At 40.5% G+C, this 18818-nt stretch overlaps 2 protein-coding genes across 8 annotated transcripts in view; one reads left to right on the top strand and one right to left on the bottom strand.

The window, feature by feature from the left end:
* PRLR (prolactin receptor) overlaps window positions 1-4937 on the bottom strand; it is a 162249-nt gene extending 157312 nt beyond the window's left edge. The window contains exons 1-2 of the mRNA XM_075740707.1: window positions 4913-4937; window positions 2748-2832 (exon numbers count right to left, since the gene is read on the bottom strand). The gene's annotated coding sequence lies outside the window, so the exon portion shown is untranslated. The remainder of the gene's footprint in view (window positions 1-2747; window positions 2833-4912) is intronic.
* SPEF2 (sperm flagellar 2) overlaps window positions 1-18818 on the top strand; it is a 136873-nt gene that overhangs the window by 59317 nt on the left and 58738 nt on the right. For 5 of the 7 annotated variants that reach the window (XR_012833120.1, XM_075740702.1, XM_075740699.1 and 2 more), the window contains exons 1-7: window positions 4894-5188; window positions 5984-6086; window positions 11837-12089; window positions 13747-13917; window positions 14304-14444; window positions 15438-15517; window positions 16405-16621. Coding sequence is in view for 6 of the 7 variants with exons in the window: in XM_075740702.1 (XP_075596817.1) it covers window positions 5131-5188; window positions 5984-6086; window positions 11837-12089; window positions 13747-13917; window positions 14304-14444; window positions 15438-15517; window positions 16405-16621 (1023 nt within the window). In the remaining variant the exon portion in view is untranslated. Of the gene's footprint in view, window positions 1-4893; window positions 5189-5983; window positions 6087-11836; window positions 12090-13746; window positions 13918-14303; window positions 14445-15437; window positions 15518-16404; window positions 16622-18818 lie in introns of those variants that run through there. The other 2 variants (XM_075740701.1, XM_075740703.1) reach the window with 2 other exon arrangements.

Here is an 18818-nt window from a genome sequence, read left to right as displayed (position 1 = left end):
ATCCCAAGCACAACTACAGGCTGGGTGGAGAATGGATTGAGAGTAGCCCTGAGGAGAAGGACTTGGGAGCGTTGATTCATGAACAGCTCAACATGACCCAGCAATGTGTTTGCAGCCCAGAAAAAGCCAATTGTATCCTGGGCTGCATCAAAAGCAGCGTGACCAGCCAGTTGAGGGAGGTGATTCTCCACCTCTACTCCATTCTTGTGACACCCCACCTGGAGTACTGTGTCCAGCTCTGGGGTTCCCTGTACAAGAAAGACATCGAGCTACTGGAGCAAGTCCAGAGGAGGACCACAAAAATGATCAGGTGGCTGGGGCACCTCTCCTGTGAGGACAGGCTGAGAGAGTTGGGGTTGTTCAGCCTGGAGAAGAGAAGGCTCCAGGGAGACCTAATCGCAGCCTTCCAATACCTGAAGGGGCCTACAGGAAAGCTGGTGAGGGACTGTTTATCAGGGAGTGTAGTGATATGACAAGGTAGTGATAGGTAATGGGTTCAAACTAAAAGAGGGTAGATTTAGGTTAAACGTTAGGAGGAAATTCTTTACTGTGAGGGCGGTGAGGCACTGGCACAGGTTGCCCAGAGATGTTGTGGATGCCCCATCCCTGGAAGTGTTCAAGGCCAGGTTGGTTGAGGCTTTGGGCAACGTGGTCTAGTGGAGGGTGTCCCTGCCCATGGCAGGGGAGTTGGAACTAGATGATCGTTGAGGTCCTTTCCAACCCAAACCATTCTATGATATTTTATGTAGCCACATTGGCACTGCTAAGTGTTTGTTCTACAACTACTTAAAGCAGGGGACATTTTTTACAGCACACTCACACCGTAGCACTCTTCATGCAGATAATAAAAAGAGCGGAGTATGCCACAGGAATCACAGTTCCTCTCCAGAGACACAACCCCTCAAGCCCAAAACAGGGAAGGACAGAGAATAAACATGGACAGTAAATGTACACGTAAAATACATCTATTACACAGTTATTGGAAGCAAGATAGCACTCAAAACATCAGTTCAATCTGCAAGTCAGATGCCTAATGTTCTTATTTAAAAATAACAGAACTACCACAGCACTGAAAGCAATGAGCAGAGAATGCAGCTGCAAAATACACAAAGCCATGTACTTCACATAATGAAGGGTAATATAATCTGTTCTTATAAAGCCAGGTTAAGCTATGGAACCCCTTACCACAGACGTGTTAAACATTTACACAGATTCAAAACTGTCTGCATGTGTTCATGGAAGGAAAAGTTAATTGTAGTAGCTTATGTGGACGCAGAAAGTCCTTCACCACAATCAATGGCGGCTGGGAGAAAGTTCTGCAGAGCATCTTAGTATATGCTAACAGGTCTTAGTATATGCTTTCCCCTAATTTCTTCCCCAGAATTTGGTATTGATTATTGTCAAATACATGAGACTGGACTAGACAAACACATGGTGTGAATCAATACAGCTGTTGCTTGCAGGAACAGAGAAAACCAAGGTAGTAGTCAGGACAGGGTTCCAAAGTCATAGTGTTCTAAATGTCAGTATGGGCATTGGAACTGAGAGATGTAGACAGCAAACAGCTATGGAAACGTGCAGTGAGCACAAACCTCAAAATCATGGTTTATTTGTTTAGGGCTTGATCCTCTTCTGTCCTCAGTACAGACATGAGGATCCAGAGGTGACAGGAGGAGACTACCTGTGCAGGATGAATATAGTTGAAACTAAGTTTCAAAGAGGACATGATCATTTGGTCACAACAGAGGGAATAACTAACCTTAATTAAAATGAATAATCAATCTAGAGAGGGAAAAGCGGAAAAAAGGTCCTACGAGAAGCAGAAACTATTTAGCCTTTTTGTAACTTCCCAGGAAAGAGACAAGGAAAACAAACAATAAAGAACACAAAATTACAAAAAATCATACTTCGGTATGTTTATAAACAATCTTGGTGATGCAGCAACAAATTCTGGTGCAAAAAGAGGAAATTCCTGAACCCACATATTCTTCAATTACTCTGTATGAGTTTAGTGCTACTACCGTCTGCACAGCTTCAATCTAAAAACAATTTAAGAATTCAGGTACTTCTCCATTTGATTTTTCTTGATCTTGGTTGTATTAAGGTGAAATCATTCCTCCTAATTAACTCCCCCTTCAGTTTCGTATCTTGAACATTTAAAAGTATTTTGATTGTCCTTTTGTGATAAAAGCTTACATTTATTGCTAATAACTTTAAAAACTGGATTTTGCGCTTTTATTCTTTATGCATACCACTATTATGTCCATGTTATTCAAAACTAATATCCGCAAAAGCTGTGGGTCATAATCTCTTTTTTTTTTGTTCTTCATACATGCAGTTTCTTTCAGGAAGGCAAAAGGAATGAAATGTAACAGATAATCCCTGGCATTTCAATTTCTATACTCAAAATATTGCTGTTTGATGTCTTCTATTCCTTTGACCATTATAAATACAACCTATAGACAATTCTCTCTTTCAAAGCAAGTCCACAGGAAGATGCACGAAGTTTAAAATAAACACAGACATTTAGGTGAAAAATTCAGATGCATTCCACAGCCCAGTATTAGTGTCTGAAAGCTACATTATCCAAAGTACAGTGTCCTGTAGAAAATCAGTTTGGAATTTCCAGGACATTCTCACTGGTATTCCTACCAAAGAAGTAAGAAATTAACAGAATCCAGAATAAATAACCTTATTATTTAAAATATCAGTGTTTTCAGCAAGGGTAGAATTAGAGAAACAGTTACCTTACTTCTTGTCTGCAAGTATTTTCCTTTAAACACTCTCTGGACAGAGCTTTCACAGTGCAGAACACAGACATTTTCCCAAGTTCTTAAATTCAGGGAAAGAATGAAGTAAAAATCGATTACTACATTATACCACCACTAGCCAAAATTCTAAAAGAAAGCTACATTCATTTGTTACAATCTAAGGCAGACTTAGATGAAAGAGCAAACCACTAGTGAATTTAAATATAAAAGAAATTCCACATCTTTCTCACAATTCTAATGTATCTGAGTAAGATTTTATGTCCATCTCAGCAGACAGAATAACCAAGGTTTTTTTTAAACAAAATCAGCTGTTTAGAAATCCATTGAACAGATACTGAACTTGAAGGAATACACTCTATAAAAGATTCTAAACATACAGGAAGTACCAGCTTTTCAAAGTCAGAGGTGATAAGGAAAGAAGTTCTAAAGTTACTATAAATCAGTTCTGGTTTGCATTTTTTTAAATCAACATAAACTTCTGTTAATGACTACTTACAGCAACATTTAATTATACATAAACATAAATACATATAGATTGATTCCTGGAGCTAAGGAAAAAATTCCATGATGAAGCTAAAATAGATTTGTTCTTTGCACTCTGACATACCAGAAACACACTCTGATGGCAGATATTCCCACTGCAAATATTATAATTTAAAAAAAAAAATTCAAGGGTTTTTTTCTTCCCCTAAGGTGTGGGTATTTTTGTAACTTAACATATACACAAAATTTTAAATCTTCAAAAGGAATATAAATATTAATTTAAGCATCTGCCTTGAAAGTACTTCCTCTCTCTTGAAGTTTCCTGTTACTTGATTCATTCACGTGCCATTAATTCTACAATGACCTTCTCAAGATATGGCTGGCCTGTTACACATTTACTCTTACAAAAACTCGGTAATTTATTTTGATTTAAAGCACACCCTCTGTAAAAGCAGAGATTTCATCTGAAGACTTCTAGAGGAACAGAATCCATAATATTCCAAGTTGTTTATGTCACCTGTTAATCATTGTTGCTTTTGAAAATAATGGTTAGTTTATTGTCTGCCTCTCATTAACCACTAGATCCTCTTGTTCCTGTCTTTTCTAGATTAAAAAACCCTTTAGGATTCTCTGTTGTGCTGAGAGGTACTTGAAAACTCAATTAAATCAACTATAGATGTTTTCCTGAAAAAGAAATTGGCGGATTTAAATTCCCATGGTGCGCACTGTATTCTCCACTTGTAGTTCTCTTCTCTAAGGTATACTTTTTTGTAACACACTCTTCAAAATGGGAGGCACCAAAATTATGCATGATTATTTCAGTGTGATTCTAAACCAAAGATCACCTAATACAAACAAAAACAGAGCAAAAACCAGTGTTGGTGAGGCTTATGTCAAACCAAGCTCATATCGCCAAACTGGCTTATCACAGAGCCACACGGGCAGCTGTACTGGCACACAAGAGATTTCTTACACAAATGCTACTGTTGAAAAACATCCTTGTAAATGTGTAGCACACACTTAAACTGGCAAAGCTTTTTTCAGCATTTTTTGCTCTCCCTTCTCCTTTCATACAGTGCCAACATAATAACTTGTGCCAATACGTAAGCTGATTTGGAAAAATTACCCAGATTACACTTTTCTTTTTTCTGCCAAATCGTTTTTCTGCCTGGGTCCCCTGCTCTACACCATCTGCGCTAGCACAAGAGCAAATTCAGCAACGAGCAGCCTCAGGTTGGGGTGGAATGGGGAAGTAGTGACTGAAACACGTATTAAACGAGCAGCTAGACACGCGGCCACGCAGCCAGGAGGCGGCGGCTGGGGCAGGCAGGGAACACGGCTGAGCCGGCGCTGACAGACCTCACAGAAAATGCCACAAAATCATCGAACAGGGCTCTGAACGACAGGGGTTACCGACCACCTGTGACGAGAAGGATCCTGCTCCCCCCAGCCATGAGCTCCCTTGTGCTCAGCCGCACCCTCCTCTTCCTCCTCAGCCCGCAGGCAGCCCCGCGCTCTAGCGAGGGACGCCCGCCCCGCGCGCTCAACGCGTAACGGCCACGCCGGAGGGGCGGTTAGGCCGGACGACTGCCCAGCGCGCGTCCCCCGCGGCAGCGGCCGAGCAGGCGGGCACGCGCTTCTCCTCGCGGTGCGCTCACCTTCCTCCTCGTCTCCCCGCCCCGGCCACACCCACGACCCCGCCCCACACGCAGCGCATGCGCAGTCTCCTTGGAGCTGCGCGCCCTCGTGGGGGTTAGCCGCTGCGGCGGGCGGGGACACCCTCCCTTCCTCCACCGCGCATGCGCCAGACGTGGTCGTCGTGGCAACGGGACGCGGTGGCAGGCCGTTGTGAGGGCCGCCGCCACCGCCGCCTGTCATGTCGGAGATTTTGTGCGAGTGGCTGAACGAGGAGGTGAAGCTCTCCCGGAGCGTGGGTGAGTGGGGACTCTACTGCGTTGGGAGGGAGTAGGGGATCGGGGGGCAGAAGGCTTGCTTGTCAGTGCAGGGGCCTGCCGCAGAGTCAGGCCTTCGTCCCGCTGAGGGATTTGAGGGGTTCCCCGGAGCCGACTCCTGCTGACCTAACGATGAACCCTCCCGCTTCCTCGAGTCCACATACCTCCTCAGGTATGTTTGTAGTCTTCATGTGCAAGACGGTGATTTTCGAGGTGAAGTTAATTTTCCTCAAGGTGCAAGTGCTCTTAGGAGGTATGAGGAGCTCAAGCTTCATCTGCTAATAAGGACTCCAGAGGATTAAAATATTTTAATATGTTTGCAAAGCAGTGCTTTCCTTTGAATGGCAGGTGGTGTGCTGGCTTTGGAGAAGCCTTTTTTCCTCAAGGAGGGAACAACTTTCTGTGGAAGAGAAGCACATTAGATCTGGCTTTGTTTTCGTTTGCATTTTTTTACAGAAAATTTAGTAACTATCGTTTATAGATATTGCTATGATCTTAATGACAATTATGACAATGTTTACTTTTTAACACTGAAAACAAGAATTAAATGACTACCTAAAGCGTATGTTGCAAAATAAGTACATTGATACATAAGATCATCATTTGTGACTTGAAAACTATTTACTGCTAGACTAATCTCCTGAAATTCCTTTGAATTATTTAATAAAGTTCAGACTTAACTTTGTTATAAACCAATAATGAGTTTTATGAAGATTAATGTATGAATTATTTTAATTATCTTAATTGCTTTTTAAAACAACGAAAACTCCAACTTAGTTCCAGGATCATTTTCGGAAGAATTTTCTACTGGCTACCTCCTAGGAGAACTTCTACACAAATACGGTCTTCAGGATGACTTTAATCAATTTTCACAGAGCAGGTTAGTACATATGGATAACATGTCTCTTACAGAAATTCATCAAAATATCTATACTTCACTTAGGATTTGCTAGTGAAGAGTGGGAAAGACATACAGAACTTACCAAGATTTGATACATTTATCAGTAAGTCAAAAGCTACTTGTATTTGACATATGGATTAGCTTGGTATTTCCAGAGAGATTGATCATACTACTTCATGAAAATTATGCATTTTGATTGTAACTAGGATAGTTACGGTAGCAGGCTAGACCAAAAGTTCAGCCAGCCCTTCAAGGATGATACTGACACTGTCCCTATGAGTTGTGTCGAGCCAGGAATCCAGAGGTCTGGTGTGGTGGTGACCATCATATCTTCACTAAAATGAAAATAGTGGAGATGCTGTGTGAGGCTCTGAGCAAAGCCCTGGCAGAAGATTATATAATAATTTTTAAGTTTACAAGTAAACGGGTGTAATATCCACAATGAAGAAGAAAAAAAAACCAGGAAGTTGAAAAATATTCTGCAGATCTACGAGCTTTGGTATATTCATGATGCAGTTCATGGTTTTCCTTGGCTTATGCTCCATTTTCTCAAAAGGTAGACCTTGGTGCACATGTATATCAAGTGTGCCAGGCTGTGCATCCTCTTCCTGTTTCTTCTGAACCTCTTTTTTACGATCTTTGCACTTCTCATTTTTTTTATACTCTTTCCTATCCAAGTCCCACCAACTTTTAGGAGAGCATTTTGAGCACAGCTAGCAGAGGCAGCCACCAAACACAGCACTTTTGCACAGCAGTTTTTGGGCTCTGCTTCTAGGACTTCTAGATCTCTCAGGAATTTCTGGAATCATTGGAGAATGCCTGATAACTCTTCAAGGAACTTTAGTGTGCCTGCTGCTGCTGGGAAAGGATAGCTTCAGGAGACTTCTAGCAAGCTCTAGCAGCTTCTAACAAGTTCTGTTGATTCTTCCTGATAAAAGGGTGCTTTGAGCTCTTGTCTCCAGCTGACTTCTGATTAGGGAGATGCAATTAGTGAACATGCACTTCAGCAGATGTGAGGAGAAGTTAGAAACTCTGTTGAAACAGTGGTGTATGTGTGCTTGGCAAAGGTGGTGATGCATGACTGGGCATGATCCCCAATACTCACGGGAGCAACTACTCAGGATGTCAGAGGCCACAACTCAGATTGCTCTCCAGGGAAAGGAGGCAATTCTCCATGTCTCAGGCTGTAGGGAATACCGAGTCTTTACTGAGTCTTGGGCAGGGGGAGGTGGTGGCTTTGCTTGCACAAGTGTGTTTGTGTAGGATGTGTCACCACATAAAGCTGTTGTGGGAGGAGGTCAGTAGACTGTTCAGCATCACAAACAATGAAAATGAGATTGGATCATCTCTGAGATGCTGCAGGTACAGGAACCTAAACCCACAGCTGTGCTGAGGACAGGCATGCAGAATCTGTGCTTGTTGGGTTGGGAAAAGGAAATGACTGTCTACTTATGAATTCTGAGAAGAGAAGCAAGGTTCCTGCTCCACCTGCTGATCTGCAGCTCCAGAAGAGGTTCTTTGCCTTGGTAGCAGATGAGAGGCTGGGTGCAACAAAGCATCTGGGCTGGCTAAGTCTGAACCACACAGGGGGACCAGGAAGAAAAGATGTGTGATAGTAGTGGGAGACTTTCTCCTGCAGGAGATGGAGGCCCCTATCTGCTGACCTCACAGGCAAGCTGGGGAGGTTTGCTGCTTCCTGGGGACTCAGGTCCAGGACTGCAGAAGCTCGTCCAGTTCTTGCAGTGTTAGCCTTGCTGCTCTTCTATGTGGGCACCATGGATACTACCAGAGAGACCTGGAGCATATGTGGCTCTGTAGGCAAATATCAAAGGCATGGGTGCCCAGGTTTGTTTTATTTTTATATATATATATATGTAAAATCTTATATAAGATTTTCTTGAGACAACTGGAAGAATTCTCATTTTCACAAACCTTGGTTAAATGGGAGACATTAACCAACTCAGTATCTGCAGAATAACACCACCACCAAGCACAAGCAATCCAGGAGGTTACCGTAGTGCATTAACGATAACTTCCTGAAACATCTGACTGAGGAGCTGAAGAGGGGAGATGTTCTACTAAATCTAGTATCTACAAACAAGGTTGGTCGGGGGCAGCACTGACTGCAGTGATGATGAGATGGTTAATTTCAAGATCTCGTGACGAGTGAACTAAAAAGCAGCATCAAAACCCTAGACTTCAGGAGAGCAGAATTTGGCTTGTTCAGGGGTCAGCTTGGAAGAATCCTATATAAAATGGTCCCAGAGAGAAGACAGGTCTGGTTTTTTTTGGTTTTGGGGGGTTTTTATAATTTTTCTTTTCCCAAGGGTCGCCTCCTCCAAGCTTGATGTGAAGAAAACTGAGCAAAGGTAGCAGGAGAAATGAATGGATGAGTAAGATGCTACTGACGAAACTTGAACATAAAAAGGAAGCATAGAAGATGTGGAAGCAGGGTCAAGTGACCCAGGCAGAAAACAGAGACACTAAGTGTGCAGGGGACGGCTTTAGAAAAGCCAACACCCAATAGGAGTCAAAACCAGTGAGGGACATGGAGGGCCACCAGAAGGGCTTTTACAGGTATCTCCACAGCAGAAGAAAGGCTGTAGAAAATACGAGCCTACTGCTGACTGGAGCACAGGACGCAGACCAAAAAAACCCCAACAAAACATGCAGAAAGATGAGATACTTAATGCCTTCTCTGTCTTGGTCTCTACTGGTAAAACTCACACTCAGAAGTCCCAAGCCCTGAGACCAGCAGGAAAGTCTGCAAGAAGAAGGACTTACCATTGGTGGAGCAGAATCACCTTAAGGAACATTTAAAGAAACTGGAAGTACACAAGTCCGTGGGACCTGATGGCATGTGCCCACCCGTGCTGGGGGAGCTGGTCGATGTCATTGCTAGACCACCCTCCATAATCTTTGAAAGGCCTGGTCACTGGGGGAGATTCCCAGGACTGGAAGAATGCAACTGCCACTGCTCTCTTCAAGAAAAGAAAGTAGGAGAAATTGGGTATATACAAGCCAGCCAGCCTCATCTCAGCTCCTGGAGCAAAGCAGCATGGAAATCATCTCCAAGTATATTAACAACAAGAAGACGATTGAGAGTTGTCAGCATGGATTTACAAAGGGGAAATCATGCCTGACTAACCTCACAACCTTCTGCAATGGGGTGGCGGGCTCAGTGGTCGAGAGAAGATCAGTGTATGCTGTTTACAGTGGCTTTTGACACTGTCTTCCTTAACATCCTGATAGACAAACCAATGAAGTACGCCCTAGCTAAGTGGACACTGAGGTGGACTGAAACCAGGCTGAGCTGCCAGGCCCAAGGGGTTGTGATCAGCAGCATGAGGTGCAGCTGAGGGCCAGTGATGAGCAGTGTAGCCTGAGGGCTAATTCTGAGACTAATGCTGTTTACATCTTCATTAATGACCTGCATGACGAGACAGAGTGCACCCCTCAGCAAGTTTGCGGACAATACAAAGCTAGAAGGAGTGGGAAACACAGATGCTTCTGCTGCCGTTCAGAGGGACCTTGATGGGCTAGAGAAAAGGGCTGACAGGAATCTCATAAGTTCAGCAAAGGGAAATGCATCTGGTGAGGGAAACCCATGCCTCAGTACCAGCTGGGGGCCAACTGTCTTGACAGCAGCTTTGCAGAGAAGGGCCTGGAGGTCCTGCGGGAGAACAAGTTGACCACGAGCCAACAACATGCCCTTGCAGCAAAGGCGGCCATCAGCATCCTGGACCACACAAAGAAGATACGGCTCTGGTGAGACCATAGCTGGAGTGCTGTGTCCAGTTCAGGACTTCCCAGTGCAAGAAAGACATGGATGTATTGGAGCATGTCCAGAGAAAGGCCATGATGAATACTAAAGTGTTGGAGTATCTAGCATACGAGAGGGAGGAGGACTGTATGTGATGTTTTTTACTCCATGACTTTGTAAAGATAATTTCATGTTTTCAGCTTTCTTAATTTTTTTTCCTCTTCTAAAAATTACTGACATTGACAACTATCAAGAATTGAGGCAATGTTTTCTCAGTTCCAAGGTATTTGTCCTGTACGTTAGAAGCAATTGTTACTGTGTAACAGTCATTGTTTGCTTCTGGAATCCTGCTAGAACCTGTGCCTGCTTAATCCTATTTAATATCTGTAAAGTAATACTTTTAAAATCTTGAGTATGCTATTAAGGAAAAGCCTATTATTCATTTGATAAGCTGGTGTCACTTTAATGTGTTTTAGCATGGCCCAAAGCAAGATCGTACCTGTTGGGGTGATGGTGGGAGAAGTGTAGGTTCCTTTTTTAGGATGGGTAGCTGTATTCTAGAAGGTACTAATAGAAAACAATGTGAGGTCATTGCAACTAACTAGTCTACTTAACTATATTAGCTGCTTATGTTGCACAGTTCTTGGACACGTAAGCGAAGGAATAATTGATAAAGTGGTAGTATTTTAAAAGGAATAGTACTGGAAAACTTTTTCCAGTTTGACTGTCCATATTTGAAAAATTAAATATGGTAGTTTCCCTGAACTCTTGCAATAATCTTGAAATAAGTTTTATAACATTTTTGGATTATGAGGCAGGTTTAAAAAATTCCATCTGATACTGATACAGAATAAAAAGTTAAGAGGTGATATCACTACAGTTTCTCAATGCATATGAGGTGATTTCTGACAATAGGGCTCACCTTAATCTTGAATCAATGGCAGAAAAATGTTCAATAGTTGTAACTGCAGTTACATATAATTGTGTAAGAAATAAGGCATGGGCTATTATAGTGGGAATAACAAGCTCCTGTGCTGTGTCATCGAGGAATAAGATGAATACTGTGTCACCAGAAGGACGGTTTCATCTAGGAATCAGGTGAATACTGTGTCACCAGAAGGTCTTAAATTGAAATTGGACATTTTTGTAGAATTATGCTGTAGCTTGGCTGACCTCAAAAGCTGGTTCATGTGAAGGAACTGTTGTGAAGTCAAGTGATAGAGCAGTATAGAAAGCATGGTGTTCTGACTCACCTTGAAGTTATGGATTTGTGGGATGAAATTTGATGTGTTGATTATGATACATTGATAATTTATTGTTATTGAGTTTTGGCCTGTATATCTACTGATTTTGAGTGTTTCCACAGGAGAATCTACATATCAAGAGAAATATTAATCTGCAATCCACTATTTCAGTTTTGAATGTACATTTTTCTCATTGAGACCGTAGTCTTTGTTTTCAACACTACTCCAGCCCATGTGTTTTTTCTTTTTATTGGGGAAGAAATATGACAAGATGTTGTGAGGGTTAACAGATTATATAGATACTCTTTTTATAATTTCCTATACTGTGGCTGGTTAGAGCTCAAGTGGTTTGATACAGTTCATACAGAAACTTCATTCTAATTGTTTGTACTTTTTGTGGATTATATACAGTTAGCTGTAATTGGGGGTAAGCTTTTGCTGTCAGATACACTTTGTGTGTGAATGTATCAAGCTTTATATAACCCAATGTAGTCTCTATTTTCTCCAAAAGTTATGCTAATAGACCAATCCAGTAACATGTACTGCAGTATAAAATCTAAGCCAAAGTGTGTATCACATTACTTTAAGGAAGTCCTCTGTGGTTTTTTCCCCCTCCTATCTTAGTACGAGATAAATTTCATGACTATGCTTATTGCAGCAAATTGGAATTGAAAATAAGTTTATGTTCTGATTTTTTCTTCTTGTTGTTTTTAATCATATAGGGTTGCAAATGCAAAACTTAACAATTTTTCTCGTCTGGAGCCTACACTTCACCTCCTTGGTGTACAGTTTAATGAGAATGTGGCCCAAGACATAATGACAGGACAGCATGGGGCTGCAACAAAGCTTTTATATGAATTGTATATTGCTTTAGGAAAAAAGAGAAAGGCAAAGCTTACTGGAGTAGCCATGGAAGCAATGAGACCTGCAGCAACTGCAAAGCTTAAGTCTATTGAAAGTGCTTTGTATCGAGAGGTAAATAACTATGCCTATTTTGTATACATACATAAAAGAAAAAAGGTAACATACTTACATGTACATCTTGAGCAAGTTGTATGCTTCCCCTCCCCACTTTTTAAATCTCTTATTTAAAATCCAATACTTCTATGGAAAAGAAGCAGTCCTGTGCTATGTTTTATAAATAGACAATGGGATTATATTGTTTATCGATGATTCATGAGGATAATGATCATCTGTGTTTCGTGTTCTTTTGTCTTGGCTCATTCTGTGGTACCTCTTCTGTTTTTCTCCAGACTTAAAAATGTGTGGAAGCAAAGGCTTGTAGTTGTTCAGCAGCTGCCTTTTTACTCATTTGATCAGTACAGATTGCAGACTGCATTGCAGTCTAGATATCAACTTTTAGACTAATTTCCCCTCCAGGAAACATATTTATAACTGTGTTGAGCTTTGTGCCACAGTGGTTTGATTCCTCCTGTTGCATGTCTCTCCATGTATTTGTACTACACTCCAGGCTGCAATAACCATATGCTGAATAATGTAAAAACTAAGGGGAAAGAGAGTATCTAAGAGGAAGTCAGTATCAATGTAGTAAATTCTGTTAAGGATGTTCTTATCTTCAACAGTAATGTTCAGCATGTGCAGACCATAATTTGTTATCAGGATGAACAATCTTTAAGAAGCTATATATTGTGAATCGAATTCAGCTGGGTGAAATTTCCCATTTTTTTCTGGCATACTTCCTGAAAAATAGAATACAAGCAGAAAGTTTACCAACAAGTGCAAGGATAGTACCAAACAATTGAAAAATCCCTTCACCTATATCTGGATAGCTTAAAGATAGAGCAGCTGAGAGCAGCTCCTGTCAATAGATAGGGTCAGAATGACATTCAAATCATAGAAGGGGCCTCCGAAGGTCACTTAATATATGCTCCTGCTCTCAGCAAAGTCAACTAGGTTTGGTTACTCAGGAGCTCGGGTTTTGGATGACTTCACAACCTGTCTGGGCAAATTCTTTATCACCCTTTCAGTAATTCTTTTTTTTTTTTTTTTTTTCTTATGTTTGAGTTGAATTTCCTGTATTTCAGTTTGAATAGAATAGACTATTTCAGTTGGAAGGGACCTTCAATGATCATTTAGTCCACCTGCCTGACCACTTCAGGGCTGACCAAAAGTTAAAGCATGTTCCTAAGGGCATTGCCCAAATGTCTCTGAAACACTGACAGGCTTGGGGCATCGACCACCTCTCTAGGAAGCCTGTTCCAGTGATTGACCACCCTCTTGGTAGAGAAATCTTTCCTAGTATTAAGTTTGAACCTCCCCTGACACAACTTTGAGCTGTTCCTACATGTCTTATCACTGGATCACAGGGAGAAGAGCTCAGCACCTCCCTCTCTACTTCCTCTCCTCAGGAAGCTGCAGAGAGCCATGAGGTCACCCTTCAGCCTCCTTTTCTCCAATCTAGACAAAGTTTGGTGTTGTTCAAGTTCAAATCTGCATGTTCTTTTCAATGGAGCTACTCCCAGTTTTCTGAAAAATATTCCACCATGTTTAGATGTTGTTCTGTGTGCATTCATACAGGAAAACAGAGTTTAAAATGAATATGGCAAAATTATCACATTTAAATATGTTTCTTACTGTTTCTGATTCTTTATTGCTTGTTGTTTAAATTTAGCATTTGAAAACTTTAATGCCATGTCAGGCTGATTTGCAACTACAGCAGATTTCAGAGCATTTTCAAATAAAATCTAAGGCAATAGAAGATAAAATGGCTTGTATACAGACTGCGGAACAACAGAAAGTTCAGAAGCTCCGAGAGGAACAAAGAGCCCAAGATATTGAAAAGGTGACTACTTACTTTTTATAGACTTTTGAAGAAGTATTTTCTTAAGGTCATGTGCGTAATGAGTTGGTTAAAGCCAGTGAATGCTTTTTATTTCTGTGCTATGTGGTCATGTTTATACAAAAACAAAGGAAAGGACTACGCATGGCAATCATTAATATGTAGATATAAAGCCAGTATACTGTTATAAGACCCTTAAAACCACTAGTATTTAAAAATATTTTGTCAAGCCTGGAGCCTGATAGCCTCTTCTGCTTTCTTCCTAGAAGATTTTTTTTTCCTTATGGCTTAATTACATTTACTTCATAGATATATAGGTAGTATATCAGAGCCATATGGTGTATTTTGTTTCAACTCAAGTATCTGAACACATGATATTGAATATTCAGCATTGCATAGGAAGAAGGAGACAAAATGAAATAATGGCCAGGATTCAAGCAGCCATTATACAGGTTCCAAAGCCACCACCAAACCACACCATAAAAGCTATTGAAGCCAAAACATTGTTAAAGAAGAAAAGAGAAGCAGAGGTAACTATCATGTATATTCTTTTAATCTTCATTCTATGAACTTGCAAAACATATGATGTTCTGGGAGCATTTAAACTTACAATTACTGTACTTGAACCATCCAAATTTTGCTGATATAACCACTAAAATGATACGGTAGACTCAACCAGTGAAACCATCATGATTATGATTCTGCATTTGTTAGGAAAAAATTGTTTTGATGTAAAAGGAAGTTCTTACTGAATAAATACTGTAGGTAGGTACTAATTTAATTGCTGACAGTATTTTAGCTTCTACTCTATTGAGTAGCAGATGTGAAATAAAAGCATTAGTGTTTCCTTCTCATTTGTGCATGATGAAGTTTTGCACCATAATGTATGAACTCTTCTGTAACGCTATAAAACTGTCTGCTCTATCAAAAATGTTAGTTACAGTTGAAATTGACAATAGTCTCAGATCAAATCAAGAGATGATGGCAATGTAGCAATCAAAAAAATTTCTGTATTATCTAGTGCTGAAGAGTACTTGGATTGTAATCTTGTAGTTCATGGATCATATTGTCATCAGGACTCCAAATATTACCATTTTTTTCAACTGTGCAACCAAGATGGATGCGTTTAAATGTAGAGTGTAGGGACATAGTTGCTTGAGTAACTATCGGGGATTAATTCAAGCTACTAAATCTAAAGCAGATCATAGCCCAGAATATCTTGTTTCAAATCTCTGAATGGTGGGATGCTATGTAAGATCAGAATTATCCTGCAGAATGAACAGCTGCAGAAACTTAGGATTCTGTCTGGTAGACATAGGTACAGCTAAGAAAAAGAGGGATGGAAGGAAATGAAAGGTAGAAGAAAGAAATAGTCTTGCCGTTTTTCTTAATCTAGCTGATGCTTAATATATTTTTCAGTATAAACATTCCTGTTACACTAGCATAACATAAAAATAATTCCCTAATAGTTACGATGCTTTGTGAAAAGAAAAGAAACATTAAATTTTGTGTTATTCCTTCAGGAGACATACAAGGAGATTAAAAAATTTGAGAAGTCTATGGCAGAAAATGCCTCTGCAGTACACAACCAAGTCACTGACAGGTAATATTTGGATATTAAATTGTTGAGCTTAGACAGGATCCTACATCAGGTGCCTACCATCTATGTAGACAGCTACTTGAAGAAAATGTAATGGCGTGTTTATCTTAAAATGTGATTTTCCTTTGAGTGACCGTCCCACTAGCACTGAAAATATTCCAGCTCCAGCATTGTTACAGTGTTTTACCTTACCTATAGTTGTAGTAGGGATGGCTCAAGCTTCCTTCTCTCCTTTTTGCCGTATGTGCAGCAACAAAGGGCACAAAGTGCATCTCTTCTCTGTTACTTTAAGTCATTGAGTCTGTAAGGTCAGTTAGACTTACAGAGAGAAGAGAATGGTTGTGGATGTACATACCCAATAACACATTTCAAAGAAATTATAGAGAAGTAACCTTCTCCTTAGAGTTATGTATCTGTGTGTTGATTTATTTGTGAATAATTTTAAGTAACAGCTGTTCTGTCCCCTTTAGTGTATGTATACCATACTCAGAAGAGGTGGCACTCATGCATACTGCTGTGGATACTTCTGTGTGTACACAACCTGTGATTAATAATTCTGCAAGACTGCACTCAGAATGTATGGTCTTTCTTTGATATTCTGTGAGCCATCCTAATTTCCTCTTTCTGCAGAATTTGGCTTCATATTAGCAAATGAACTAATTGACAGCTGTCTCAAGTCAGTGCTGGAGGCCTCCTCTGGACTGATGGTTGTGGGGCACGAGAGCATCAAGAAGTAGGCACAGTGCCTACAAAGAATGCTGGCCAAAATAAATCTGTTGTGCATTTGTCAGACTTGCACATAACTACACAGAGATCTGTATGAAAACACCTCTAAGAACTATAACTCATATAAAGTCAGTGATCTTTTTCTGTTTAATCTTTTCAATCAGTGATATACAAGAATCATTGCAAACACAGAAGTTGCAAGCAACAACTTTAGAAACTACACCACAGACAGCAACTGAGCTGTTGAGTATTTATTCAGATGATGAATACATAAGAAAAATTCAAAAACGTTTGGAGGAAGATACGTTTGCTAGAGAGCAACAAGAAAAGAGACGACGAAAAATGCTAATGGACCAGTTAATAGCACATGAAATACAAGAGGTGAGAAAATGTATGCTGAAGTACATAACCCATACACAATTAGTTATCTAAAAATTTGCTTATAAATATAAAAGAACAGTATTTTTGGAGGGTTCAATAAAATTGGAGGGGGAAAAGGGAGGTATATACACTTATCTTTGGAAATAACTTTTACATAACCATTGTCTGTCCTTGAAAAATATGGAAGGTGTCCTGGTTTGGCTGGGAGAGAGTTAATTTTCTTCCTAGCAGCTGGTTAGTGCTGTGTTTTGGATTTAGGATGAGAATAATGTTGATAACACACTGGTGTTTTAGTTGTCAAGCAATCAAGAACTTGTCAGCTTCTCATACTGGCCTGCCAATGAGAAGGCAGGGAGTGCCCAAGAAGCTGGGAGGGGACACAGCCAGGACAGCTGACCCAAACTGACCAAAGGTATATTCCCTACCATACGACATAGTGTTCTCTATATATCTGGGGTGTGGGCTGGGAGGCAGCGTGGCTCAGGAGCTAGCTGGGCATCAGTCGGCAAATGGTGAGCAATTGTGCTGTGCATCACTTCTTTTGTTAATTCTATTATTATTATTACCTTCCTTTTCTACCCTGTTAAACTGTATCTCAACCCACGAGTTTTACCTTTTTCTTTTTGATTCTCTCACCCATCCCACTGGGGGTTGGGGGAGTGAGTGAACGGCTGTGTGGTTGCTTTAGCTGCCAGCTGGGACTAAACCACAACAGTCCTTTTGGCGCCCAATGTGGAGCACAAAGGGTTGAGATAATGACAGATCTGACCAGAGGGTGTTAAAACAAGTATGTTGTAAGCACTCATTGTATTAGTTTAATAGTCACCAGTCACAATGTTGTATTACTTGTTCACATGATTTTGTCATGTAAGTCCTTACTTGCATTATATATTCCCTGCGGTGCTGTTTATCACCTCTGGGAGCTGGGTGATAGTTTTCATTTTAAAAGGAAAATTCTGTCAGGTTAAACCATGACAGGAGGTTGTCCATTCTTTTTCACCACCTTTATGTTAGACTTCATCCTTAAAAATCATTGAAGATCAAATGAAGGCAGCAGAGAGAAGATTATTAAAAATCAGTGGAAGACCTGCCTTCTATTCCACTCCCCACATCCCCCCTGCCCTGCCCAAGTTGAACTTTAAACTATCAAAGTGTATGCTGGTTCTGAAGAAGGTACTAATTAAAAACCAACAAAACCAGCATTCCTCCATTGAAAACCTGCAGTTACAGTTGTGTTACGTAAAAGTTTTAGCTCTGGACTGGCTGAATTCTGAAATGGTTGTGCTGGGTGATATGAAGAAGCAAAGCACTTATTTTGCAGATCAGAGCTTTGATTTTTTTGATATGTATGGAATAGAAGATGTATCTCAGGAGGATGTCTGCATTGTGTCCAAAAATGGATGTTGCAAGTTATACCATTTGAGTCTTGTCCTGTAAAGCACAAAGCTTTTCAGATTCCTCCTCAGACACTCCTCATTCAAAAAGCAGCTCTTAGATTACTGACTGCACAGATCTTCTCTTTAGTAATGGTTGTATCAAACAGAACCTTGTAACGCACTGAGTTTCTGTGATTTATAGTTATCTTTTATCTTAGTATTGCACTGTGAGTCCTTAACTTAGATCATATGTGCTGAGCCCAGTATAGTTGAGCCTGTCTCCACTGCTGTTGCATAATAATAGCACTTAGGATGTGTGTGATCTCTGAAAAGGAAACGTATGAAATTATATATATGTGTGTGTATATATATATACACATACATATATATTTTTAAGCATTGGCAGGTAATGTCTGGAGATGTTTTTGGTGTTATTAAGAAAAAAATGAATTTGTTGGTGTAGACATCTAGAGATTAGATGACTTCTCAATATCTATCCCAGACCTATATTCTATGAAAAACTAAGAACACCTGTAGCTTCTTAGATCAAGAGTCCATCTATCCATGTAACTTGTCTCTGAGCTCTCACTCAAGGAGATTCTGTGTAATGTTCCTGTTGATATGCATAGACCATGAAGAAGTTTTGCAAACCAGTTGTCTGATATCACTGTAGTACCAAAACTTGCTCTTAACCTGCTATCAGCTGTTGCAGCCCCAGCATAACCCCAGCAACCTGGACTAGTGGTTCCAGTACCCATGGCTATCAGCTAATGGCCTTTTGGCCAGCAGCAATCACTGGGGCATAGGGTGGATACAGCAGC

The sequence above is a fragment of the Balearica regulorum genome, chromosome Z (assembly GCF_011004875.1).
Source record: "Balearica regulorum gibbericeps isolate bBalReg1 chromosome Z, bBalReg1.pri, whole genome shotgun sequence".
Classification (NCBI taxonomy): Eukaryota; Metazoa; Chordata; class Aves; order Gruiformes; family Gruidae; genus Balearica; species Balearica regulorum.
Note: the sequence above shows the minus strand (reverse complement) of the source record. Positions and strands in the feature narration are given on the sequence as shown.